Source organism: Chaetodon trifascialis, chromosome 17, assembly GCF_039877785.1.
Source record: "Chaetodon trifascialis isolate fChaTrf1 chromosome 17, fChaTrf1.hap1, whole genome shotgun sequence".
Taxonomy (NCBI): Eukaryota; Metazoa; Chordata; class Actinopteri; order Chaetodontiformes; family Chaetodontidae; genus Chaetodon; species Chaetodon trifascialis.
The window spans coordinates 2,151,065-2,176,001 of NC_092072.1; the positions used below are offsets into that span (position 1 = coordinate 2,151,065).

General features: G+C 44.0%; 3 protein-coding genes across 4 annotated transcripts; 1 reads left to right on the plus strand and 2 right to left on the minus strand.

Moving 5' to 3' along the window:
* The first annotated feature begins 4,428 nt into the window (after positions 1-4,428).
* On the plus strand, positions 4,429-9,572 carry LOC139345964 (germ cell-specific gene 1-like protein). The gene is made up of 6 exons (XM_070984854.1): positions 4,429-4,713; positions 6,135-6,329; positions 7,988-8,047; positions 8,226-8,384; positions 8,511-8,622; positions 8,824-9,572. The coding sequence occupies exons 1-6, from the start codon at positions 4,518-4,520 to the stop codon at positions 9,518-9,520; spliced, it is 1,419 nt and encodes a 472-aa protein (XP_070840955.1). The 5' UTR covers positions 4,429-4,517; the 3' UTR covers positions 9,521-9,572.
* A 3,202-nt stretch (positions 9,573-12,774) lies between these two features.
* On the minus strand, positions 12,775-17,984 carry LOC139345782 (recoverin-like). Of its 2 annotated transcripts, none has more exons than XM_070984604.1 (4): positions 17,875-17,984; positions 16,029-16,620; positions 14,819-14,930; positions 12,775-14,023 (listed from the first exon to the last, which is right to left on the minus strand). In XM_070984604.1, exons 2-4 carry the CDS (start codon positions 16,407-16,409, stop codon positions 13,938-13,940), a joined length of 579 nt encoding a protein of 192 aa, XP_070840705.1. In that variant the 5' UTR covers positions 16,410-16,620; positions 17,875-17,984; the 3' UTR covers positions 12,775-13,937. The 2 variants fall into 2 exon arrangements, with proteins under 2 accessions (XP_070840705.1, XP_070840706.1); XM_070984605.1 differs by having other exon boundaries at positions 13,655-14,023; positions 16,029-16,593; positions 17,875-17,968.
* A 6,128-nt stretch (positions 17,985-24,112) lies between these two features.
* Positions 24,113-24,884, minus strand: tmem238a (transmembrane protein 238a). The gene is made up of 2 exons (XM_070985454.1): positions 24,730-24,884; positions 24,113-24,332 (listed from the first exon to the last, which is right to left on the minus strand). The coding sequence occupies exons 1-2, from the start codon at positions 24,878-24,880 to the stop codon at positions 24,169-24,171; spliced, it is 315 nt and encodes a 104-aa protein (XP_070841555.1). The 5' UTR covers positions 24,881-24,884; the 3' UTR covers positions 24,113-24,168.
* Between the last annotated feature and the right edge of the window lie 53 nt (positions 24,885-24,937).

Genomic DNA, 24,937 nt, shown 5'->3' on the forward strand with positions numbered 1-24,937 from the left:
GACTGCGTCTTTCAGATCTGATTTTCTGTAACAGATGCTCGTAATCTCATTTTATAAACTGGATCTGCTTTTTGGGGAATTTCTTTGAGTTCAGCTTTGTCATTAAAAACTTCCCACTGTCACCACAAGAGGGCGACACGCTCACAGCTCTGTGACACGCTTCATGTGCTGCTGCTGTAATCTGCATACTGACAGCACAATAAATGAGGACACATTAACATTTGATTATCAAGTATTTACACCATTAAAACCTTAAGAATGAAAGTAAAGTAAATTCTGCTTCTGTGTTCAAGTTTCTCAGTGTTTATTTGCTCAAAATGGATTTTGTTTGTTGTTATTTCGCTTGAAAGTTTGACCTTCACTTTGCAGAATGATGCTCTTAAAATTCATCTGCTGAAGAGGGAAAGTTTGAGTTTAACGCATGTTTTTAAAGCCAGTTGTGATCCAATAAGCAACAAGTGTGACGTGGAGTCATGAAGCCTTCAGTGCACAAACACGGAGGACGGACTTCTTAATCTTGTAGTTAAACTTCTGAAACGAGTCTGGATTTTGTCAGAGAGGGAGAAGAAGGAAATGTGCTTTTTAACATTTTTAAGCAGTCAAATTTTTAGCTCTTTGATAGGAAAAATATCTAAAACAAAATTATTATTATTCAGAGTAAAAGAACTTTGTACTTCACAGTCGATCCGACTGTTTCATTCACTCATTTCTTCCTTCGCTGTGTCCCCGGTGTAATTTGGGAGTGGAGTCAGCTCAGGCCATCACAGAATTTGTCGAGAAGAGGAGGAAATGTGGGATTGACTGTTCAGCCGGAGCTGAGCCTCCCCATTCATGAGGAGAGAGCTTAGAGTCCAGAAGCAGACGGGGGACATTGGGGATTTGATGGTTAGTGAGCATGTGTCACACTGGGACACGAGATCACGTAACACAACCTGGAAACCTGCAAACATGTGGCCTTCCAGTGCACTGAAGTGTGCTCATTAGTCCTTGAGTAATACAAACTTTAAGTGACTGAAGTACACCAGCGAAAATCAGGATTCATGAGTACTCAAAACACACTCGCAATATATTTGTATTATATCACCAATGTGTTGGAAATATACTTAAATATACTTCAAATGAAGTGGCATTAAAGTACTCTTTGAGTAATCATGTTAATAGTGTTTTACAAGGGACTCGAAAAGAAGTATACTTTTCGTAAGTACACTTTATTTCTATTAAAAGTATTTGTAATAATAATACTCAATAAAGTGCACTTTTTATAAGTACTTTGAAATACCACTTTAAGTTGCCTGCTTTCTCCTTCTTAACTTGTGTCTTGCTGTCTCTCCCTGTTGATCGTGCAGGTGAGTTCTGCAGGTAGCAGCTCACCTGCTCACCTCCTGAACTCACCTGATTTCAATCTCCAATCGAGACTGTGGATGACGGCATATAAGCTCCAGCTCGCACTCCAGGACTTGTTGAATCCTCCTTTATGCCACGAGTTTGAGAGTTTGCTCGGCTTCTTTGTTACCTGTCCGCTTACCTGTTGTCTCTGCGTCCGTCCAGGTTTAGCTGCCACCTGTCTGTAATCACCTGCTGCACATTCTTTAACTGATTTTGCTCCACCTCTGTCTCCATGTCTGAGTCCTCATCCTTGCAAGACATGACATTAGTAGTAGTAGTAGTAGTAGTAGTAGTAGTAGTAGTAGTAGTAGTAGTAGCAGCAGAATTAGTACATTAATTTTTAATATGTTTAAGTAGAACTTAATGACATTTATTTGAAGTATGCTTTTTAAAAGAAAATGCCAAACATACTTTAAATTTAAAGTACTACATTTCCAATGCAGTAAACTACAGTTTGACCTGAAACAGAGGGCAGAATGTCGTGAAATGAAGCAGCGCTGCAGTTTGTTTGCTGGAAAATCAAAGTGGAAAAGATGCAAAAAGGATTCACGTGACACAAGAATCAGCTTCAAGGAAACGAGCGCAAACACATCAAAGAATTGAATTACATGAAGGACAAACTGTGCCAAACGTGCTGTTCCTGGATTTCCAATCAGAGATTCACACCAAAGAGTTTCAAGTGATTTCCTAAAGCCTGCAGCTGCGTTCATGCTGCTCAGCCGGACTGCTTCGTGTTAAGAAGGGTCGCAGTTTGGAGAGCGGCACAGACCGTGAGACCCCAACACTGCCGCGCTCATCCCGGCGTAAGCTGCTCCATACCATACGGTCACATTAATCAGTATAGGAGCAGAGGTCGGGGGTCAGGAGCCAGAGAGGAGGAGAGATGAAGAAATCCAGAGACAGAGGCAGAGAGCCGTGGGGACAGATGAGTGGAGACAGTATAGAGAGCAAAGGGGAGGGAAAGCAACAGATGGACTTGTGGGGATTAGAGTGAAATCTGGGTGGCTTTCTGACAGAAACTCACCCAAGACGAGTGACGATGGAGCGCAGAGGAAGGTGAAGGATGCTGGAGGAGAGGTGAGAAAAACGAGTCTCCAAACACGGTGAGTCGAGCTGCTTTTCCATTTTTATTTGATGAAAAGTTGAGCTGGATTTTTCTGGCCGGGCAGCCGACATGAGGGAAGGTTCAGCTCAGCGTGACGAGACGAGGCAGAGAAAAACCTTAAATCTTGTTTTCTGTAAATAACGTTCTGTTCTCCGGGATGGACCGAGTTCACGTCTCAAAGCTGGGTTGTTTAATCTGTGAGCCTCAGCTGCTGATGGCATGAGCAGGTGTGGACACGTCACCTCTGCATGTACAGTCTGTGTCCTGTATGGATTCAGCGTCACCTTATCACACACCTTAAATCTCATCAGTCACTCTAAAGCCAGGCTGCCAATCATTGTTCGAACCCACTGAACTTTATTTATAAGTCGACAGCTGAACGTTTGTGATGAATGTCAGGCTGGATTTGGTGAAGCGTGTCCAACATGGTGCAGCGTAACACCTGGAACAAGCTGAAACAGCAGAGAGTGAGAGACTCTGTGTGGAATCAATCAAAGCCAAAGAAAGCTGCATGTTAACGGGTTTCAATAATGTTATTGACGAACTTCATGTTAAACTGCATAGAAACAGCATTGATTGGTTCATTCAGCTGTGTGAACATGATATGTGTTCATTTACCTTATAGCCTCGTCAAACTCTTGTTTTTGTTGACCTGCTGTGGTTTGACTGCTCAGCTCGCTGCAGCGACGTGCAGGTGTGCTCCAGGACGTCTGTGGTTACAGGTGCAGTAAGCATGCAGAAGTGTGAGCGGCTTCCAACTTTCAGGACCAACTTTGACATTTCTGGGGAGGAATTTTATGTCTTTGTGAGGCAGCAACAGGGGACAGATGCAACAAAGCTTCCCAGCTGGACTCAAGTCTGAGACATTGTAGTTTACGGTCGTGTTTTCCACCGTTTCTGCACAGCAGGTGTAGGGTGAGCAGCTTCAGTGCTCCACCTGTCCACACACGATGCATTCAGGCACTGCATTGAGTGTAGGTTTTGGCAGCGCAGAGAGCTGAACACACAATCAGTATGTTACTCCAAAGACAGAAGGAAGGAAAGAAAAATGACCTGAGGTGTAAAAATCCATTTTGTGTCACATTTGAACACTTTCAGTCGATCGACATGATGCAGACATGCAGTTAAACATCAGTGACAGCAAACATGACTCATCTGTTCTGACCACTCTTGATCCAGATGTTTGCCTCTGTCTCCCATCTTTACTTGTAGGTGGTCGTCCACACAAAGACATCATGAGAGTCAGTTAATCTCATCCACCTAACCCTGCAAGATTACCACAGATTACCAGGCCATGAGGTAGGCCTGAGATACAGGACTAATCACTCCCCTGCCAGCTCATTCCCCCCCGGCGAGGTGGAGGAACAGGTTGAGGAGCGGGATGTGCCCTGAGAGCCGGACCGATTAGTTTCAAATCCCCGGGATAAGATTTAGACGTTTATCTTCATCCGAGGGCGACCCGTCAGAGAGGGATGCGAGAGGTGATGGCGGCGGGAACATGGGGTGGAGCTCGGTGAGAAGGAGCGCGTGGAGTCACACGTCTGGCTTGGCTCGTGCTGTAACGAGGAGAAGAAATGAGTTTAATTTCAATCTGAAGAACTGCTTTCTGGAGAGTTCCTCCACAACCTCTGGCCTGCACATCTGTCTCCTTTCGTACTGGCTGGGAGAGATTAAATCCCTGTGCTTCATCCTCCTCCACTCCCCTGTCCTCTGACCTCCGCTCATCGACCCGTCTCCTTCCTCGAACCCCTCCCGCCCTGCCTCCATCTCTGCACCCAACCTCTTTTCAGATTCCCCTCTGACCTTTGTTCCACTTCTCAAACATCCCTAATCCCTTTTCCCTGCTTCCTCTCGCTTTCCCTTCCACCATCCTCCACCAATCAGTCTCACCGCAGCATCCCGCCACACCCAGCTCACTTCACTGTCTCCCTCCTCTGATCCTCGCTCACCTGGCAGCCGGGCTGCAGCGCTCTTTGCTCGTACCCGTCTCATTTCTCACTGGGGTTCTTCGAGAGGAACGGCCGCCATGTTGGAGAACATGTCCAGACGTAACCGCTCCCTGCTGTCTCTTTCCCTCACCTCATTGGCTCTCACCCTGTCCGTCTCGGCTTTCTGCACCTCCTATTGGTGCGAGGGAACGCACAAGGTGGTGAAGCCTCTCTGCCTGTCACCTGTCAAGATGAAGAACTGTGGGCAGAACAACAGCCAGCCGTACACGACAGGTGAGGGCGGGAAGGGGAAGGCAGTGCTGATGTTAGCATGGTTAGCATGGTTAGCGTGGCAAGCCCTGGTTTGTCTGCACACTGTGAAGTAATCAAGCAGGTGCTGACAAAACCCAACAGGCATGGATTTGGAGAGATGGAAACCTGCATTTCCAGTTTAAACTGGGCTGAATTAGAAGAAAAGTGAAAGATTTTTAGACATCCAGCTTCTAAACTGCTTCAGCAGCTTTTCAGAGTTCATATTCTAACTTCACATTAAAACTGTTTTCATTGAGATCTTTAAGGTTGATTTCTCAGGATTTATACCAAAAAATGAAAGTGAATGCTTTTAGTATCATAATAAATATGTCTGTGGCTCTAAATCAGCTTTTAATTGGTGCATAACAGCAGCTCAACCGCCTCATTACATGTTAGTTTAACTACTGTTTTTCATGGTAAAGCTGCATCTCAGATACATTTAAGCCCTTTCTAAACTACACTGACTGACTTTCCCAGCAGCACATTGGATCATTAATGTCACTGTAGATGTTACAACAGCCGTTTGATAGAAATCTGATCTTTTTATGTTTTCACCAGGAAATATGCCGAAACAGTCCGATCACCTGTTTAAGCAGCCGGCTCGCATTCGCTGTTAGACTTTATCTTTTTATTTCATCGTTTAAAAAAAGGGGTCGAGATTGAAATCATCATCTTTTAAACAAACCTGCTGTAAGAAAGGCTGCATGAATGCAAAAATTTTAAATTTTAGACACATGTAGAATATAGATACGTACAGTTACTGCATGTTTAGCTCTGTATGTGACGGCCTGTCGTCATTATTCACCATGAAAAGTGTTGATACTTCACCTCTGAGAGTATCTGTCATATTAAAGATATTTAAAGAATACATGAGTATTTCCAAAAGTACTTCTTAAATACTGATTTGCAGCATGATTTTATAGCATCCACAATATTTGTCTTGCACCCAGTACTGCAGTATTTTACACTTGGCCGGCAGAGATTCTCGTAATCCCGGCTTTGTTGCTAATCTCAGAACTTTGTATCTGCAGCTGCATGTTATCTGGATTCGCTCACCCGCTGTCTCATCTCCCAGCGCTAAGCCTGTTTGTTTCCATGTAGTATTCAATTTTCACGACACAGAAAATGACAGATTACCTAAAGAACAGTGTTTCAGGGCTGGATTGTGTTACGCGCCGTGACCCACAGGAGACCCCTTCCAGGATTTATGTGTTTCTTGGCACGGGGGCTTTAAATAAGGATCCCAAACTGTAACATTGAGGAAAACACGTTGTTCCTGTTGTTTCTGCACCTCTGCTCTCTTTACCTCTGCACACATTTACTCCAGAGTCTGCTCCTCCTCTTTAAACCTCTTATCTTTACCCGTTCCTATTCCTCTTTGTCTGCCGTCTTTCTCCATCCAGAGGCCCCCACCCCGGACCCCAGGAACCCAGTCTCCAACGTGACGCTGTCCCCGCTGCAGAAGGAGGAGCTGGCCAGGATAAAGAGGAAGCAGCTGGCCAACGCCGTCCATTACATCTGGGAGACGGGCGAGGACAAGTACATGCTGCGCTACTTCCACACCGGCTTCTGGCTGTCCTGTGAGAAGCACAACGAAGGTTTGTGATGCAGCAGAAAACATGAACTGTGACCGAAGCCCAAAGGTTAAACAGCTGAGTTCGTACCCAAAGCTTCAAGACGGTGGCTCTGAATCTCCCCCATCGCCTCACTAATCACTCCCCCCGACACCGTGCAGATAATCAAGCTGGAAGAGACGCATGGACGAAGCTATGAATGCTAAATCTGTTAGCAGCTGATCAGTGGGGTAATTTGGGGGGTCATGAGATGACTGATGGAGTAATAAACTTAAACTGCTCAGACATAAAATGTGTCACAGGCCAGAAATGTGAGAAGTCTCTGTTTTAATCTAATAATTCAAATCTATTTTCTATGTTTTTTAATGTAAAATCTTAATCTGTAATCTAACTAGAAGCTATATCTGCCAGCTAAATGTAGTGGAGTAAAATGTCAAATATTACAATCTGAAATGATTAAAGTGGCATCAAATTAATTATCTCAAATGAAGTATAAGTACCTCTGAAGTGCAGTACTTGAATAATGTCACTGAATACTGCTGTGTTTATATTCTATACATCAAAATATCTACAGTGACTTTTTGTTAACACAAGATTTAACAACAGTTTGTTTCTACATTATTTAAAACACTTTAACTGTATTGATCAAAAACATCTGTGGAAAAATGTCTTTAAAATTCAGCACTTAATCATCTTAAACTTGTTTTAAATGCACATAAAATTAACTTTATGTTGTTCTCTACCGCCGCAGATAATGGAGATTAACACAAATTAAGAGAGTTACACAACATGAGCACATTTAAACATCACACAGACGACAAACTACAACACAAAAACTACTTCTCATCTACTTCCTGTGCTTTACGTCTTCGCTCTGAAGCCTTTGGATGCTGTTTATCATTCTGCTCTGAGCTCTGAGGTCCTTCATCATCACATCTGTGCTGCTTTTGGTGCTTTAACGATTCGAGTTTTCACTGATCGATCTGCTGTTAGTTCACTGTGTCTGTGCTCTTCAAATACTTATTTTTATTTTCTAATATTTTGTCAACATCGTTGTGAACGGGGCCGCCCTCAGTGATTTTCAAGTTTAAATAAAGGGATTACAAAAATGTTTTGTTCCCCTGTAACTATTGTTGCTGCCAATAAGAAAGTGTTTTAGTCAACACAGATGATTTACAGTTAAGCCTCTCTTCAATCCTCGCTAAGCAGGATAATTTGCACAAGTCTGGATTATTGCAGCCGCAGAATTAACAGTCAGCTGTCTGTCACTGGTTCAGAGGCGGCGGAGAAACAGTCCGAGTATCTTATCAGAGTCGCTGCTGAGCGGCAGGTGAAATTAAAAAGCAACCACTGGCGTGCATTCTTCCTCTGAGAGACGCTGCGATTGGTTGATGGTCAGCGGCTCAAAGCAAAGTTCAGCTGTTTAAATGTTTCCTCCCACAGGAAGGTGAACCGCTGGGCTTAAAGCAGCTCTTTTATTACATTTTCAGGATTTATGACGATAACAGATGTCGATTCTCAGCGTTCAGCATTGACTCATCCTGAAGCTACAAACTGCAGAATGTACACTGATGACTGAGGCTGCGAGGACACACTTTGACTTAATCCCCTGATATTAAAGACAGAAATGAAGTGTTTCTCTTCACTCTCCATAACTCCAGCTGCTGTGCTTGTTCCTCCAGGTGAAGATCAGGAAGAAAAGTGTCGCAGCTTCATTGAGCTGACGCCAGGAGAGACGCAAGGTCGGTTAACTAAACCAGGAAATACAGAAAACATAATCTGTGTTCCTGTTTTTCCCCCCAAAACAGCCAAACATGTGACTGAACAGCAACCATCATCTCAAAAACAAACCTACTGTCAAATCCTCGCTGTCGTTGGTTCGTCATGGATACAGAAAATGCCTTATTTTCCCGCCTCCAGGTGTCCTCTGGCTGTCAGTCATCAGCGAGTTCATGTACATCGGGCTTCTGGCCATGGGCTTCCTGCTGATGTGCGTGGAAGTGATTTGCCTCTGTGCCAAGAGGGAGATGAACGCCCTCAAGATCAACGCCTTCGCCGCCATGTGCACTGTCCTCTCAGGTGAGGACGCTTTGCGCCGATGAAACGTCGCTCTTGTTTGTTTGAGCTTTCGTGCGCTGATGGGACGTCACTGAGCTGCACATGCTGATTCCTTCTTGCTCACCTGTTTCCTTTCTTGCTCTGCAGGTATGATGGGGATGGTCGCACACATGATGTACACCACCGTGTTCCAGATGACTGTGAGCATCGGGCCCAAAGACTGGAGGCCACAGACGTGGGACTACGGATGGTCCTTTGCGTAAGTGTGTTTCAGTTGAACTCACCACAAAGATCTGCCTCACGTCACACCAGCCTTCAAAACTTGCAGCGAGGGCAATGTTTTCCCATCAGTTTGAGACTTTGACCAACAGAAACCGTCTTGACATGGATGAATTCGTGGTGTGCTGTATTAGCCTGTGGTCTGATCAGAGGTCAAATCTGTCCTCCCTGTGCTCACCAGCATGGCGTGGCTGTCGTTCAGCTGCTGCATGGCGGCCGCCGTGGCCACGCTCAACTCCTACACCAAGACCATCATCGAGATGAAGCACCGGGCCCGGGTGAGGCTGGAGGAGGTTCGTGCTGCTGCCCGTGCCCCCTCGTATGAGGAGGTTGTCCGAGCCGGTGGCGGTGGGGTTTACTCCGTCAGTCAGCTGATTCAGCTCGGCCAACAGGGGGCGCTCATGGACCCTCTGTGGCCCCGAGGAGTTGGACCAGCTGTTGGACATCTGGCCTGTGGCGCTGAGGGAGCGCTGATCGTTGGTGGAGGAGGAATTGGAGTCGGGGGGATGGGAGGTGTTGGCATGGGAATGGGAGGTGTTGGAGTGGGAGGAATGGGAGTCGGAGGTGTTGGCATTGGAGGAAGTGGAGTTGGAATGGGAGGAATGGGAAAGGGAGCAGTAGGAGTTGGAGGAATGGTGGTAGGAGGACTTGGCATTGGAGGAAATGGAGTTGGATTGGGAGGAATGGGAGGAGTGGGAGGAGTTGGGGGGATGGGTTTGGGAGCAGCGGGAGCTTTGGTTGCTGGGGGGCGGCTGGTGGACCATCACGGTGTGGTGGTGGTGGAGGGATGCGGCGCTGAAGGATGTGAGGACTGCGAACGGGAGATGGACGAGATAGATTACACTCTGCACGAGGACAGAGAGGACTCACTCTGCTGAGACACCGGGGGACGGAGGACAAACCTGGCTCGACTCAGCAGATCTGATCTGAAACGTTCTCCTTCAAAAACCTTTAGCAGTTTCAGTAGCACGTCGCATGATCACGTGACGTCTTGACCACCAGGAGGCAGAAAACAAACTCACAGCTCTGATGCTCTGTTGGCTCATCACGCTACAGCTAACAAGCTAGCAGAGAATCGCCTCGAGCGCACAGAGGAACAATGCTCCCCGTTGCAGTCGTATCTGTGTCCAGCTGATGAATGGAAGTCCAGCCTCCTCTCTCTTTTATCTCTGGTTTGGTTTTTCAGTTTTCTGGCGATTCTTCTCAGCAGGTAGCGGACGATCAGCTCGGCTTGTTTGAGCTTGTTTGACTGAAAGCTCTGCTTTTATGAGGAGGGTTGGTTCAAGCGTTGAGACTCGTCCATCAAGTATATGTGCAGCAGAAGAACCAGCACATCGGACTGAAAGAGGCTGAAAGCTGCATGGAGTTTGGTGCTGATTCTCATTCAGCAGGTAATGAATGCTCATACAAAGATTCACAATAAGCAGATTTTTACACAAATCAATGAAGCTGATGAGGTCAGACATTAAACATATCGTCTTTGGACTCTTTCTGTCACTGTTTTGTTGTATGTATGTAATTTTGTGACTCATGAGACGTATGAGAGGACGTGAGACGGTTCAAAAGGTAATGATATAACTGTGACGATGACTGTGGAATAAGACGGTATTTACATTTTTTAAATCTATGTTTGCTTGAATAGATTAAATCCCCTCCGGTATGGTGATACATAAAAAGAAGCCGCATTGTCTGATGATGTCTTATCAAAAACGTTAGACTACATGTTAGTCAGAGAAATGTCAAAATGCACATGAAACCTAAAACTACCTTCAAAGACAAGTTTTATATAGATTTTATTATTCTATCAAGTTTTGTTATATTTTAAGACTTTTGAGCAGGAAGTTTTTCTGCTATAAAAAGAGCAAAAACTGCAGCTTTGTTAATGTGGTTGTTTGCCTCCAGTCGAGCTGTGCAGACACATCTGTACTGAGGGACTGAATTTAATTAAAGGTCTTCACTGCACTTGTCGGTGAAATGGAAGTTGTTGTCTTCACTTAGAGACTGTTTGTCCAGAGGACAAGACAAGAAGATCAACATCAGCTCAACCAATCAGCTCGCGGTGGACTGCGATGATTCGAATATGGACGCTGCTGTGAACTATGATCACAATCTGTCCTTCTGCTCTGAGTGATGCTGCTGAATAACGGATAGAAACATTGTGGTGAAGCTGACCTTTGACCTTTTGGATATAAAATGTCATCACTTCATCATTTCATCCTCTGAGACGTTTGTGTGAAATTTAGTCTTAATTAACTGATGAATTCTTGAATTATGCTCAAACAAAAGAGGAAGAAATTCCCTGAAGGTGTCCTGAGGATGGGACGGACAGACAGATGGACAACCCAAACACATGATGTCTCACCACAGCTTGCAGGTCCTGTTTCATACACAAGATTTTGGGATCGGCTCCAAAAGAGCAACGTGTTATAAAATGACTTGTTTGGCATTAAAGCTTCATTAGCTCTGCATTTTACCTGCAGCCTAAACACCTGGTTTGCGCGCGAGCTGAGCGTCCTCACCGTGTGTTGTCTTTGTTTTTATACTTGCATGTTCATGTTCATCAACAAAAGAACGAAAAGAAGAAAAGCGAGAATCAAAGATTACAGCAACAGAGAGATTTAGACATTAAAGCAGATGCTTTCAAATGCTGCACAGAAGATTATGTCAATAATCTCCCCTGTCAGGGAATAAGACTGAGGGAGGGAGATTGACATAATATATGCAGTGAAGCGGAGATAAACAGGGCTGTCGGGTCACTGGGCAGTATGTGGAAAGTAATTAAAAATGTAAATTAAAAGGTTGAATTATACAACAGTTTATGTAAGATGAGCCTGTCGCAGCGCTCGTCACTGAGGTGATTTCAGACGAGTTTCCCCTAAAAAACATGTGACACCAATCAGTTAATTCATTTATTTATTCACTGTAAAGTGACTGTGTACTAACTGCAGCCACAAAACAAGTTATGATGAGCTCACACACGATGAAGAGGATCTGAGGACGTTAAAGGTTAGCGTCTGATTCCCACTTCTGATTCAACTTTAATTCAAATGCTTTTTATTCGATTAATACGGTAAATCAGCGCGTAGAGGGAAGAGAAATCCTTCCATGAGAAAGAGGTGAAAGAGGAGTTTTATTTTGAAAGGAGTTCTCCTGAGCTGATTTCCTCCGTGGTGAACCTGCATGAAGAGATGCTTAATTCGTTTGGCTTCATCATGAAATAAACTTTAAAAAACTTTACAGATGTCTCCCAGAAAGTGGAGCAAGAAAGTAAACTAGGTCTCCTCATTATGAAACAATATTAATCTTTTATTCAGTTTATTCAGAGTCACTTCAGAGCGTGAAGCAGGCCGACTGTGACCATCTGGAGACTCAGGGAGGAACTCTTATTTTTAGGATCACAATCTTTGCCGACGCTAAAATATAATATTTCAGTTTTGGGTGAATCTGAAATGACGATTGTGGCAGAGATTTCCTGATTCAACTCGTTTTAGTCGCTTCACGAGTGTCCTGGTTCTGGATAATCCACAGCTACACTGTAAACAGGGCGAATTGCTCACAGTCAGAGCTGTGGGGTATGTGGATTATCCTGTGGACAACAGTTTTTAAATGTAATTTCTCTGCTGTTTGCCAAAAATGAAAGTACAGTGCAGACAATTAGAGATTAACCTGTGACAGCAGTCTTACGCTGTGTAAACGGATCAGAAAGTGGGTTGATCGCACGTGGACCTGCGTCATTCACACCTGTGAGAAGCAGGTTGAGCTAAAAAGTGTGACGAGCTCAGAAAAACAGGCTGTTTTCAGCTTTGTGACGATGCACTTTCAGCTCATCCAAGAGGCTTTTTAAAGGAGAAGTTTTTCCTTCATCCTTCAGTTCAGCAGAAAAAATACCAAACTTGCAGAGTTTCTAACCCTGGAAGGAGTTTCAGTGACCTAAAACTGTGTTTGTGTGTTTGACAAAAGGCCAAAATGCACCTGTGTTCATGTGGACTGTGCATAAGATGGTAAAATTGCTAAACATTACCTGATGAACAGCGTGTCAGGAGGGTCACTGTCAGCGCCTCCAGATCCCAGTTTTTATCAACAATAACATGACAGACTGAAAAAGAGGAAGAAAGACTTCTGACGCCTCGAATTCTATTACAATTTCATGGTTATTGAATTTATTGTGAAGGGAAATCCAGGACCAACACTTAGTTTTACATGTTGTGATACATGAACAAACCTATTCTCCAGTATGCAGCAATTAACTAGAACATGAAACATGCAGGATGGAGCCACATGCATGAATTCAACACTGTAAAAGACACAAAATTAGACAGCAACAAGGGCCCGGCTACAGATACACCTTTCTGCATTTACAGGTGGATTTAAGGGTTTTGAAAAACATCCCAGGGTAAAATGAGAGACTACAGAGACCAGCGTGAGCAGCCCAGTGGAAAAAAACAACATGTTAGGTGGGAATGATACTGGAGCTAAAGCACGTGACGTGTTATCATATTAAAATCTGTGTTTGCGTTACTAAAACACACTTTCGTAATTTGATTCTCTCAAGAAATGTAAGATAAATACAGTCAGTTTCAGAAATACTGTACGTGCTTCATCTATTACAACGTCAGTGGAGAGGCTAATCCAGTGGTTCTCAGACCTTTCTGTCACGCCCCCCTTCAGAAGCTAAAAAAAAGGTTAAGCCCCCCACCCCATAGTTTTGATCTATTAAACACAGACAGGGGAAGCATCTGAAATAAAGCTCTGCACACTCGTGTTTATTTCCCGTAAATCACGTTCATTCACTCTTTATTTTCCCCTGCTCCTCCCAACTCCTCCCTCCCCTCACCCCTCCCCTGCAGATGCTCTATGCCCCCCCCCCCCAGTTTGAGAACCACTGGTAATTCACATTTTATTTAGCTGTGGGTCGTTCAGTTCACATGCATGAAGGAACATTATTTGGTAGACAGACGGCAGTGAAGTCCTGTCCAGACTTCAGTTCAGTTTGGATGTGGTTGCTATAACCGTAATCTAGGTAACGTGGGGGCTCCTGTTTTGCAGTTTTTTACTTTGACATTTGTCTTACATGCTGTGCGATGAAGGAAAGGGTTCAGACAGCGCAGATAAGTTGGTGACAAACGTTCCGAAAACCCCAGAGGAGCTTCGGTGTCAGTGTTTAATTTCGAGGGCGTTTATCGTCACACCTGCCGCGTGTTCACACTTTGTGAAGGTGCGCTCAGGTGTCATTTCGTTAGCAGAGTGGAGGGTGAAGCTGAGAAGACGGGACTGGACAGAGATGCTGCAGAAGAGTTACTTTGAAGGCTGATACTGGATCAAACGAAGGGCGTCGTCATTGTCCATCACTCCCTGGATAAACTCTCCTTCTGCCACTCGGTCTGCAGGGAGAACAGCAAAAGAAAGACGTTCACTTCAGGTTACTGAAATTCAGTTAAAAACAGGTTTTAAAAGGGTGGAAGTGACTTAATCTGCAGCTTTTAAACGTGCAATAATGCAAAGTAGTGATTTACTGGGTGGTATTACATGTCTTTCTGCCCACTGATGCATTTTTTGTTCTGAAGTCATTCTTCTAGCAGCATGCTATAATCCCAATATGCACAATATTAATAATATTATAATATCATAGTGTAACATCTACACTGTACTACAAATGCTCACTCCTGCTCATAGACCATCATCTGACTCACAGGAAGTAGACTGTTGGGATAACAGCCATTGGTCGACTATTTGCAGCTGCCTGAAACCTGATTTGTTCCTCACGTGTAGCTGTGCAACGTAGGTGGTCGGCATCGGTTAGGGTGAGAGTCTGACCTATGCACATGCATGGACTGTGTCTGCGTGTTGCTGTTTTCAAAGTCCTTGTCATTATGTGAAACAACAAGCCTCCGAGCAAACAACAAACAAAGGTTTTGGATGCTGGAATGAGGCAGAGCTCCAGCACTAAAACAAGGTCTGTGAATACGTCTGTGAGGCTACAAAGACCTCATCGCCGCGACCTCTCTGGTCTGCTTTAATGTGATCACCCTGACTTACGGTCAATAGCAGAGACAGAGTTGTTCAGAAAGACGATGAATAACTGCAGGGGGTTCAAAACCAGTCAGAAACAAGAGCACCAGTTATTACAAGTCTCATATTTATTCCCTCATGTCTCCATCTACGCTGTGTTATCTCACCATTTTCGCCCTTCTCAAAGTAGTTCCAGAGTTTATCTGCCCTCTTATCAGCTGTGTTTTCATCGTCAGGCAGTTCAGCCACTTCGTCTTTAGGAATCAGCTTGAAAATTGCCTGTTAGAAGACAGAAAACAGAAGACATGGACTGGTCAAAGAGAGTTTATCTCTTATTTAACTTTAATATGACTTCACACCAACAGATCAGATCAATATCTGTAGCATTTAAATTTCAGCAAAGATACTGAATGATCTCATCACATATGGAAAAGACTGGGGAGGACTGGCAGCGCCGTGAACGCTGAAACTATGAGCTAACATTTCACTGCAACGGCAGGACTTAAAGAACAGCTTACTGGCAAAAATAGTAAAAAAATGAAGTAAAAAATTAATAAGCCAGGCTGTCAAATCAGTGATTTCACTTATTTCACTCAAACCTTATTTTTCACCCTCACACAGTCTTTTCTGGTTATTTGCTGTGCACGAGAAATGAAGAACTACTTTGCTATACACAGATGACACTGCTGTATATTTCTATATATTTATTTATTTGTGTATATCCTCCCATCCTTGCTCCAAAGCTCTATAGGCTTATCCCTTTATCCTAAACTGTTTACCAGCATCAATTAAAGTCTAATCCTGTGTTTAAAAAACACTGGCTGAGCCCATGAGATGCAGAACAGCTTTTTCAGTGCTGCAGTTAAATTTGGTGCCATCACTGATGTGACCAGAAATGTTAAAAAAAATAAAAAAAATAAAATGGGAATCTACATTTAAAATGAGGATGATCACTGGAAAAGTATGAAGTGAAACTTTTGAAAATAAGGAAATAAACTGCTGCTGCTGATGCTATCGTGCTGACCTTTATTTCACTCCTTTTCTTCCTCTTTTCATCAGTGTCTTTATCTACCAATCAACCTTACCATCTGTGCCACCAATTTTTTAAAAGTATTCTCCACTTTAAAAGTATGTAGAGGAACCTAAAACCCACTAAATTCAGTTTACCTGCTGATGAGTTCAGCATCTGACCTTTGTCACTAAGAGATCCAGTACAGTACAGTTTAATATCAGCTTCTATGCAGATGATACTGTCACCTCTGAGCAAGAGGTTTCACTACTCAAAGTACTCAGCTGTTCTTTTGGAAGTTCCGAGGTTAGCGAATTACAAGAACTGGTTCTTCTCTCTGCAACTATTTCACTTTCTCCAAAACTCACCGTACAGATTTCCTTGACCTCTGACTTGGTAATGTATCCGTTCTTGTCCACGTCGAACAGCGAGAAGGCCCACTCCAGTTTCCTGTTGGTCTTTCCTGTTGATGTCATGTGGAGAGCGATGATGTACTCCTTGAAGTCCAGTGTGCCGTCGTCGTTTGTGTCGAAGGAGCGGAAGACGTGCTGGGCGTACGTTTGAGCATCGCTATCTGGGAAGAACTTGCTGTAGATGGCCTGAAACTCCTGTTTCGTGATGCGCCCTGATGGACACTGCTTCTTGAAGTTTTCGTACCACTGAACAATCTCAGTCTCTGAGAACTTTGTGTTGAGTTTCAGGTCCTCCAGGATCTCCTTGGACACAGCGCCGCTCTTGGAGTTTCCCATTGTTGGTGGTGTTGTTGATGTTTTAGAGCTATATCAAAGTGTGAATTTGTGGCCCTTGAGCTCTTGTAGGGCAGTTGACACACAGCTTCAGCCTAGGGAGTGTCCTCCTCTACTCAGCCAAAGTAGTAAACAGAAGACTTTTCCTGGGGTATGGCTGCAGTGTCCTCTTGATCCAGGTCCTGGCCTACAATTCAGCCCAGAGAAGCATATGCTGTGAAAATAGCAGAAGCTGCTTGGTAAGCTCATTAAGCCAATCAACTATCAGTAATACCAACAAGAGGTGTCACGGACAAGGTTCAACCCAGGCCAAGGCTGAAGAACTGATTTATCAACATTTGAAGTGTGGTGTCTCAGACAGCTTCTCAAATCCACCACCCCTCCTCTGTTTTAAAATCAGCAGAGAGCCAATTTGTAATTGGTGCGAGAAAGAGGGGAGGCTGCAGTCAGACTGCAACGTCAATGTCAGCTTGTATGGAGAGTTTTACATCGTATGATACTGTTTCACACAGCTGGTTCTATGGAATCAGCAAATTAAATTTCTATCATTTGTAAAGAATATAATCTGTGGTAACTGATGCACGTTGCAGTGTGACAAGCACTGATCCTCCCCCATTATCAAAGTGAAATTCAATGGAACAGGAAAACTGAGATGTCCTTAAGATCCACAGTTCTGACTGACATTAAAGGCTTTTTATCAACCACAGTCGAACCTGCTTTCTATGCACCAGCCAAGCGTGGATCATTGTTAGCCTCGTGACTTTCTTCACTGATCTCTTCGCTGATCATCCACTTTCATATTTTAATAGATTTGCAAGGCTTTGGTTTTTAGCTAAGGTGACCCAGTAGTTGAAGGTGTCTCACAGCTTTCACAGGTTTAATTGCATCTGTAGGTGGCAGCAAGTGTCCACCAAACATCTGCATGACTCAAAACCAGTCCAATACAGTGGATGTTTTCCCAGAATGCAGTGTAATAATCAGAAAGTGCTCTGGTTTGTTATCCCCAATGACTGCATGGATGAATGAACTCTGTGACAACCAGGATGAAAAAATGTCATTTTCAAAAGTGAAGCGATCTGGTGACCATAAAGAGATCAACACACAGTTCAGTATGACCTGTCCCATACGTTACGCATTGGCATAAATAAATATCAATGAAAGTCATAGTTCAGATAAAAAACATTTCAGGAGTTATGGATGAAAAGGAGATTCAGATTATCAAAGCATTCTCATCTTTTCTTCGGCATGGCATCATCATCTGATTAATAAAAAGCTCCTCATGGTATAATGCTGTGGATGGAGAACAATGACAACAAAAAACACAGAAAAAAAGGTTTTCCTGGGAGAGAATCTCACATAATAAACCTCATTTAAGATAAATGCACCAATAAGAATCAAGTCAGAGGGTCAGTGACAGTGTTCAGTCTTAAGGATCTTCATCTATCAAGTGGTCAGCTCTGTTTCCTACCTGTGTGACCAGCTGAGGAGTCCAGGACCAACAGTGATGCTCTGTCTGCGAGCAGCAAAAGAAATCAGCCTCCACTTGCTGAGATAAGTCAATTAAAGTGGATCTCTGCGAGGCGGAGCCACATCAGCAGCCATGTGAACACCTGAGCTTGCTGAGCTGCTGCTGCTGCTGCTGCCGCTTTCTGTTTTTTCTACATGCGCTTGCGCGTTCAGGTCACATTTATTTAGACGGGACAGACAAACACAAGAAGCACATCACAGACGACCTCAACCCAGTGGGACACGAACCAATCGAATGTGTGTGAAAAAAAGATTGAACACCAATGAACAAACACCTCATGTGGTCCTGTGGCGACTGTTTTTATCGATCAATATCAATTTTCTGCAGAGTTAGTGTCTTTTTTTACGCTATTTGAAGGCATTTCAGCTTCATCCTGACTCTGTTATGACGTGATGAGCTGAGAGGAAAACTCATCAGCAGGTACATTTTCTCTTCAGTCGAGGCCAGAAACACCAAAAACTTTGTTGTGTGCTGATATTCTACACAACATCTTCATATATACAGAGAGTGACCACGAAAACAAACTCCCTGAATCTGTTCCTGAAATCCAGCACAGTCATCCTGTGATATAGCATATTGTGCTGCACAGTGTTTGTACTGTATATGTACATGGCAGGATGGAGGCTTGACCCAGGTCACCGGTCAGACTCTTTCCTGCAGCTCGACGCCTGTTTCAGCCTGCAGATGAAAACAAGTCAGCTGACTGACCCTGGCACTGACGTGGCGCCCGATTACGATGCCGCAGGTTTTATCCGCTGCAAAAATAAACCTGATCAAGTGAAGTGACAAAGTAAAAGTGAGTCCTTTCCAAAACTCTCTTGGACTGTCACGCAGGCTTAACAGTTTAAATCCAGCGGGCGGCGGCTCTGCAGCGGGGGACGTTGTATGTGCTTAGCCAAGCGCAGACTGCTGATCCACCATCTGCTCGGCTGTAAACCAGCCTGCACAGAAGATGCATCGGCTTCCATTACGGTGCACCTGCTGTACTGGGAAGAGTGGTGCCTGGAAAGGTGTGAAGCGTGGAGGGCAGGCAGCAGGAAGTCATGACTGAACCCTCTGCCCTCTTTCAGCTCTACCAGCTCACTGTAATGTGTTTCATGCTCGCGGGAGGAGAAGTAACCACAGTGGCTGTCAAACTCTGCCTCCAGCCACATTTCCACCTCCAAACGCCCTTTTATTGCCATTCTCTACCAGCCCAGCGTCCCTCATCAGCCCTGTCAGTACCTGCCACCTGAGCCCTTTACCCTGGAGCTGCCTGCCTGATCCATGGACTGATGGCTCTCTGTCTGACCCCTTTGAATAAGTTTGGTAGTAAACTAGTAATTTTGGTGCTAAATTGGTAAACAAAGCTTAAGTTTAGTTCTAGACATTTCACAGTTTCTGTGATATTTCTTGGCTTCAGATGCACGCTCGGTGTGTTTCGTCAGGGTTTCCAGATCGTTCAGTTACCTGCGTCACCTGAGCCAACAGGAAGCACAGTGTCGGCTGAACTCTGGATGGCTGCTGTGGATCGAGGTGTAAGCTCAGAAACTTAGCCCATTAGATAATATCGCTAAGCACAGTCATGACGACAGCAACAACAACAACAACAGCAACAACAACAACTGACTCTGGGCACGTCGATGTGCCTTCAACATGACCAACATGACATAACTGCCTGAAGACATCCTCCACCCTCTGCTTTCGCGGCCGCGTCGATTCTTCATCGCAGGGCGAGGATAGAGCAGCGTCGATGGAAAGTCTGACTTGGCAAACTTCTGATCGCGCTCCTGTTTTAAATAAAACAACTTAATTCCTCTGCTGACGTGCTGAGGCCTAACTTCAGCAGCCCTGACTCCCTTTTGGCAGCGTCAGCCTTGGCTCCACAGGTGATTTGGATTTTGCCATCTGGCTGCAGAGGCTTTGGAGAGATCTGCCAGGGGACATGCAAAACCAAAGTCACCTCTGAAGTGAAATGGCTTCTTAAAGCGAGACGATGTGAGAAAAACACAATCTTAGCCTGTACGACAGCTAATGCAGGCTAATGTTAACTAGCTTCAGTTAGCACAGATATTATATAGGCAGCTCTCTGCATTTCAGCAAGTCGCAGATAAACATTTCACCTGTCTCATTAATGACCAGCCTAACTTCAGCTTTTTTCTTTCATCTTACTTGTCGCTATGCTAAACCACCTAAATTGTACAAAAAGATGCTCGAATTCTCTCAAACCACCCAAAACCAACAACTCAATCAGAAGTGGGACGTCATGATAACGTGGACGGACGTCCCGTCTCCGCAGCTGATTTAAGAGAATTCTGGAAAAGAGACAAAAGAGACATTCAGTCTTCCATCATCCTGTAATTGCTGCTTGTGGCCACAGAGGCCGCTGTTTCCAAAAGTTTCAGATCTCATTCAAATGTTTAGCTTATCGACAGACTTTTGATAGCAACTTCTGTAACTTCACAAAAAAATGACACAAGAGCTGTTTAAAAAGAAATTTGCATTTCCCCTGAAACCATCAGCTTCTTCAGCCACGTGGCGTCATGCAGGCGTCGTTTGACCACAGTTTCTTGCCTCTTTTATTCCATCTTAGCATCACAAAACTAGACAAAAGCATTTTGACTGTTTGGTGTGTAAAGATTTTAAAGTCCCGTCCCAAAAGTTTAATGTTTTTGGAGCTTTTCTCAAATTTCCATTTCAGTCATTTTCTGAGCTGACATGTAAGAAGTCTGGGAAGCATCCAGGTCGATGGCTGCGCTTCATCTTCCGTCTATCATCCAGATCTTTCTTCTTTTAGAACAGGGATTTTCCCTTCAGGCTACAAATACTAAAGAGTCTGGATTTAGTGGATTAGAGTTTTTGTCCCTTGGCTCTTGGGACAAACCTTTCCTTGTCACAATCTCACCTTTAACACACAGCCTGGTTTACTCTGAGTTCTTGGAAAGGGAATCCTTTGATGGAGGGGAGAGGGGGATTAAAATAGAGGGACAGAAGGAGATAGAGAACGAGAGGAGCGGCGAAGGTGGTGATTTTAGGCGGTGTAAGGAGGATTTGGCAGTGGTACAAAGCAGACAGAGAGTTGATGGAAAAGAACACAGCTGATTATCAAAGCTCTTTGGCAAGACTTTGAGGAATCTATTCTGAGAGGATGAAGGATGGAGACGCCCGAATGGGCATCATGGCCTCCAGTGTGGAGGCTAGTCGAGGGAGCGGCGGAAAGTCGGATCAACCGTCAGCCAGAAGTCAAGTTTCTGTCAACTTGATAAGTCCAGTTTTCTCTCTGCTTTTCGCTCCGCTGGGGTCTCCAAAAACTCTCGAGATCCGACTCTGTAGCTGCTAAACGCTCAGCAGCCGGTCGCTTACAGTCAGAGCGCCGCCTGGTGTCGGACAGGTGGTTTAAAGCAGCTCTGAAAACAGCTGCCTGCAGCTGGAGAGAGAACAAAAAGAACCAAAACAAGGAGCTGAAAGAGGCTAAAATGCTCAGTTTAACCGAGAGAAGCTGCACAGTCTGGTGATAATTCTCTGAGTTTGTCTTTAGCATTCATCATTTGATCGAGTGTTGATAAAATACTGATCTTAGCTGCTTTAAACAAGTGTTTCAGTTTATATACGACTCAGTTTTCAGTCAATCGAGGTCATTTGACTTCCACACAGATCCATGTTATTGTTCTGAGTGCTTTCTAATCTGCCTCCTCTGTGGCTTGAACTAAAACTGGTTATAATCAAACTTTGATCATGTCCATTCTGGAAGCTGCAGTGGTGGAAGAAGTACTCAGATCATTAAGTAAAAGTAGCAATATCATAGTATAAGTATTACATATAATAAGTATTAGCATCAAATTATGAAAAGTGGCCCGTTTCAGAAACATATATATTGTATCACTGGATTATAATTCGTGACTGATGCACTAATGTTGCTGTGTACTGCAGAGGAGCTTAACTCACAACAATACATTATTTATTCTTTGGTTCATATTCTATATTAATCTGAATCTGCAGAGTAACTAAAGCTATCAAATAAATAGTAATAAAATAATAAATAATCTGAGTGAAAAGTTCAATATTGGCTACTCTAAAGTACCATAAAATGGAAATACTCAAGGGAAGTACAGGCACCTCAAACTGTACTTGAGTAAATGTACTGTGTTCCCGTGTGGCCGTCACCCAGTCTGACCGCCATCACACTGATCCTTAACACGACTGCAGGACGTGAACTGTGAGGAAAACATGAAGATTTCAAGTCATTTTAGTTCCTGGTGAGTTCAGTTTTCTCACTGTCAACAAGTCACAGCTGAGATTTAGGATCTGAGACTTGACGTCTCTGAGGTGAACCTGAAGGCATTCAGAACCAGGCTGGAGAACACCTGCTCAGCGTCCTCATAATCCCATTACTGACTGTGCACAGACTGTCTGCAGGGAACACCCTCCTCACCATGCCTTCATTCAGAGCCGGGGGGGGGGGGGGGGGACCCGAGGGTCACGGAGCTGTCGAGGAACGCCGACCAGGCCGGGGTCTTCACGACCGGCAGCCTGTCAATAATCAGGTTCAGATCACACCTCAGTCGAGTGAGAGTAAATAAAAGGCTGTTCGCCGTCGTCCAGATTTAATCCACTTGGTGAAGCACATGGTTTGGGATTTAACATAACAGGGCAGTTCAGGTAAAGCGGGCTGTCAGACCCAGAACAACAAATCAAACGAGCCTCAGGCGGAGATTAGATCTGATAATTTTAAATTAGATCTAATCCAGCAGAGTTTAATACGCTGAGGTAAACTGTGAGAAGCATCTTCAGTTCAGCATCTCAGATGATTATCATCTGTTTGTGTGCAGATACCAAAGACAAATCCAGAGTTTCAAGTCTCAAAAGTTAAAATCTGATCTAATTATGCATTTTTTGGTGGTTCCTTAACAAATTTAAGACACTATGACTGTGATATATGTTATGATTCACTCAAAAAATGAGATTAAGTTTATGTTGGTGAAAGTTTAGAACTTTTCATTATCATGTAAAACAAATAGTCATTTTCTAATGAGTTTGCTTTCAGATTAATCCAAACAAACTAATGAAACCACAACAGAGCTGTTTCCTGATCTGTTTAATCATCATTTTTCTCTCTGATCGGTTCACAGGTAGCATAATCAATGTAAAGACGTGGTTTATGGATTAGCTGATCTGTCACTGCCGAGCGGCAGGTTACCATAATCCCACGGTGAGTAATCCATTACTCTGTAACCCCGGACGTGTCCGGTGTTTGACGTGTTTTCAGTGACGAGGTGAGAGGTGAATCAGATTAGCTGAGCTGTGAAATTTCCCTCTTGCTGGAGGTGAAGTTCATGAATCAGCCTAAAATCTGACGCTGAGCTTCCTGCTGCCCTCTAGTGGACGACAGGTGTTTGTGCCGCATCATAAACGGCTCACCTGTTCACCTGACAGTAATATCTGCTCTGATCCTGCTTCATCAGGGTGGAGAGATGTCCTTCTGATGTTGTAATTACCGCTGGTTACCAGTAGAGGTCAGTACAGATTATAGTTTCTCCTTTAACTCTGATTATAAGACAAGACAAATAACTACTGATCCCCAGCAGGAGGAAATAAGCCAGGTGAACATACAAATAAAGGATGAAGAGGAAATAAAATAAATTGAATGAAGCTTATTTAGTTTAGTTTTATTGATTTAAAAACTGACTTCACTGTAAACACACTATAACTGTTATCTTGTCCTTTTTAAAAAAAAAATCTTTTTCACCTCATTGTTCTTCATTTTTGTTCCTTTACTGTGTTTTAAATTCAAGATTTTAATTAATGCATTTCCACCTCACAGATTTTAGCGACTCTCCTGATGTTCCTGAAGCACAGAATATAATGTACACACACGTGTGTTTCTGTTTTAAAGGGGTGTTGCAGCTGATTAAAAAAAAAGACATTTTTTAATCTATAAAAAGGATTTTAATTGAAATGCATCATGAGACCACTGCTTTACTGAATGACAGTCACATCTGAACACTGTAACAAATAAAAACATGAATAAGAAACATTAACGACACAAACATGTAACAGATCAGCAGGACAACATCTGTCACTGAGTGTTTCTGTGCTCGTGACAGCGTTCAGCGTTCTTCAGTCGAACATGTAAGGAAACCTTTAGGACTTTGATTCTGTGACTGACATTAATACTGACTAACAAAAGCATCACCAGGCGCTGAAATGCAGACCTCCTCCTCCTCCTCCTCCTCCTCCTCCTCCTCCTCCTCCTCCTCAGCGCTGGCTCCTGTATGTGCGGATCTTGCGGCTGAGGTTGCGAGCCAGCCGGTCGACGGCGCTGCCGATGTGTCCTGGCTCCTTCCTGGACGTCAGGCCGTCGATGTTCCCGCTGTACCACAGCACCCATCCAGCCAGAGAGACGAGCACGAACAGAGCTCCTGCAGGAGGTCGGCCGTCGGCGTGAGGCCACGCAAACAGGAAACATCACCACGATAAGCAAACCAGTGAGCATCCACATTCATACAAACGTGCATTTAACTTGACGTACTCGACCAGTTCTGCTCTTTTATCAGGGATATTTTTTATCTTATTTTTGCTGTTTTCTCTTTCTTGTTTCTTATTTTATACCCTGATTGTTTTAATCACATTAAAATGTACATATATTGTTGTTTTAGTGCATTTTTTTATACACGAGATGCATCAATAAAAACAGAATTCATCAGCCTCCAAAGACTGAATGTGATCCTCTTTTCTACTTTATGCTTTTCATCATATTTCACATCATCCCGCCACTCGTGTCGATCACAAGTCCACACTGGGACAGTTGTTTCTTACCAGTATAGACCAGTAAATCTCCAAAGTCCCGCCCTTTGATCTCCAGCGGAGCGAAGACTCCCACCAGCAGGGCGGCTCCTCCCAGTAAATCCATGAGCACGGCGAAGGCCAGAGCCAGTTTACAGTGGGAGAGGCCGTCACACAGGGCCATGACCGAACTGTGGACGAGAGGAGGAGGAGAAGAAGAAGAAGAAGAAGAAGAAGAAGA

Excerpts from the sequence above, each read along its gene's own strand:
- LOC139345964 (XM_070984854.1), top strand. The coding sequence starts at position 4,518 with ATGTTGGAGAACATGTCCAGACGTAACCGCTCCCTGCTGTCTCTTTCC. Across the intron at positions 4,714-6,134 it reads CAGCCAGCCGTACACGACAG|AGGCCCCCACCCCGGACCCC; the intron begins GTGAGGGCGGGA and ends TTCTCCATCCAG. Across the intron at positions 8,048-8,225 it reads GACGCCAGGAGAGACGCAAG|GTGTCCTCTGGCTGTCAGTC; the intron begins GTCGGTTAACTA and ends TCCCGCCTCCAG.
- LOC139345782 (XM_070984604.1), bottom strand. The coding sequence starts at position 16,409 with ATGGGAAACTCCAAGAGCGGCGCTGTGTCCAAGGAGATCCTGGAGGAC. Across the intron at positions 14,931-16,028 it reads AGGTCAAGGAAATCTGTACG|GCAATTTTCAAGCTGATTCC; the intron begins GTGAGTTTTGGA and ends GTCTTCTAACAG. Across the intron at positions 14,024-14,818 it reads CTTTGAGAAGGGCGAAAATG|ACCGAGTGGCAGAAGGAGAG; the intron begins GTGAGATAACAC and ends TTCTCCCTGCAG.
- tmem238a (XM_070985454.1), bottom strand. The coding sequence starts at position 24,880 with ATGGCCCTGTGTGACGGCCTCTCCCACTGTAAACTGGCTCTGGCCTTC. Across the intron at positions 24,333-24,729 it reads AGATTTACTGGTCTATACTG|GAGCTCTGTTCGTGCTCGTC; the intron begins GTAAGAAACAAC and ends GACCTCCTGCAG.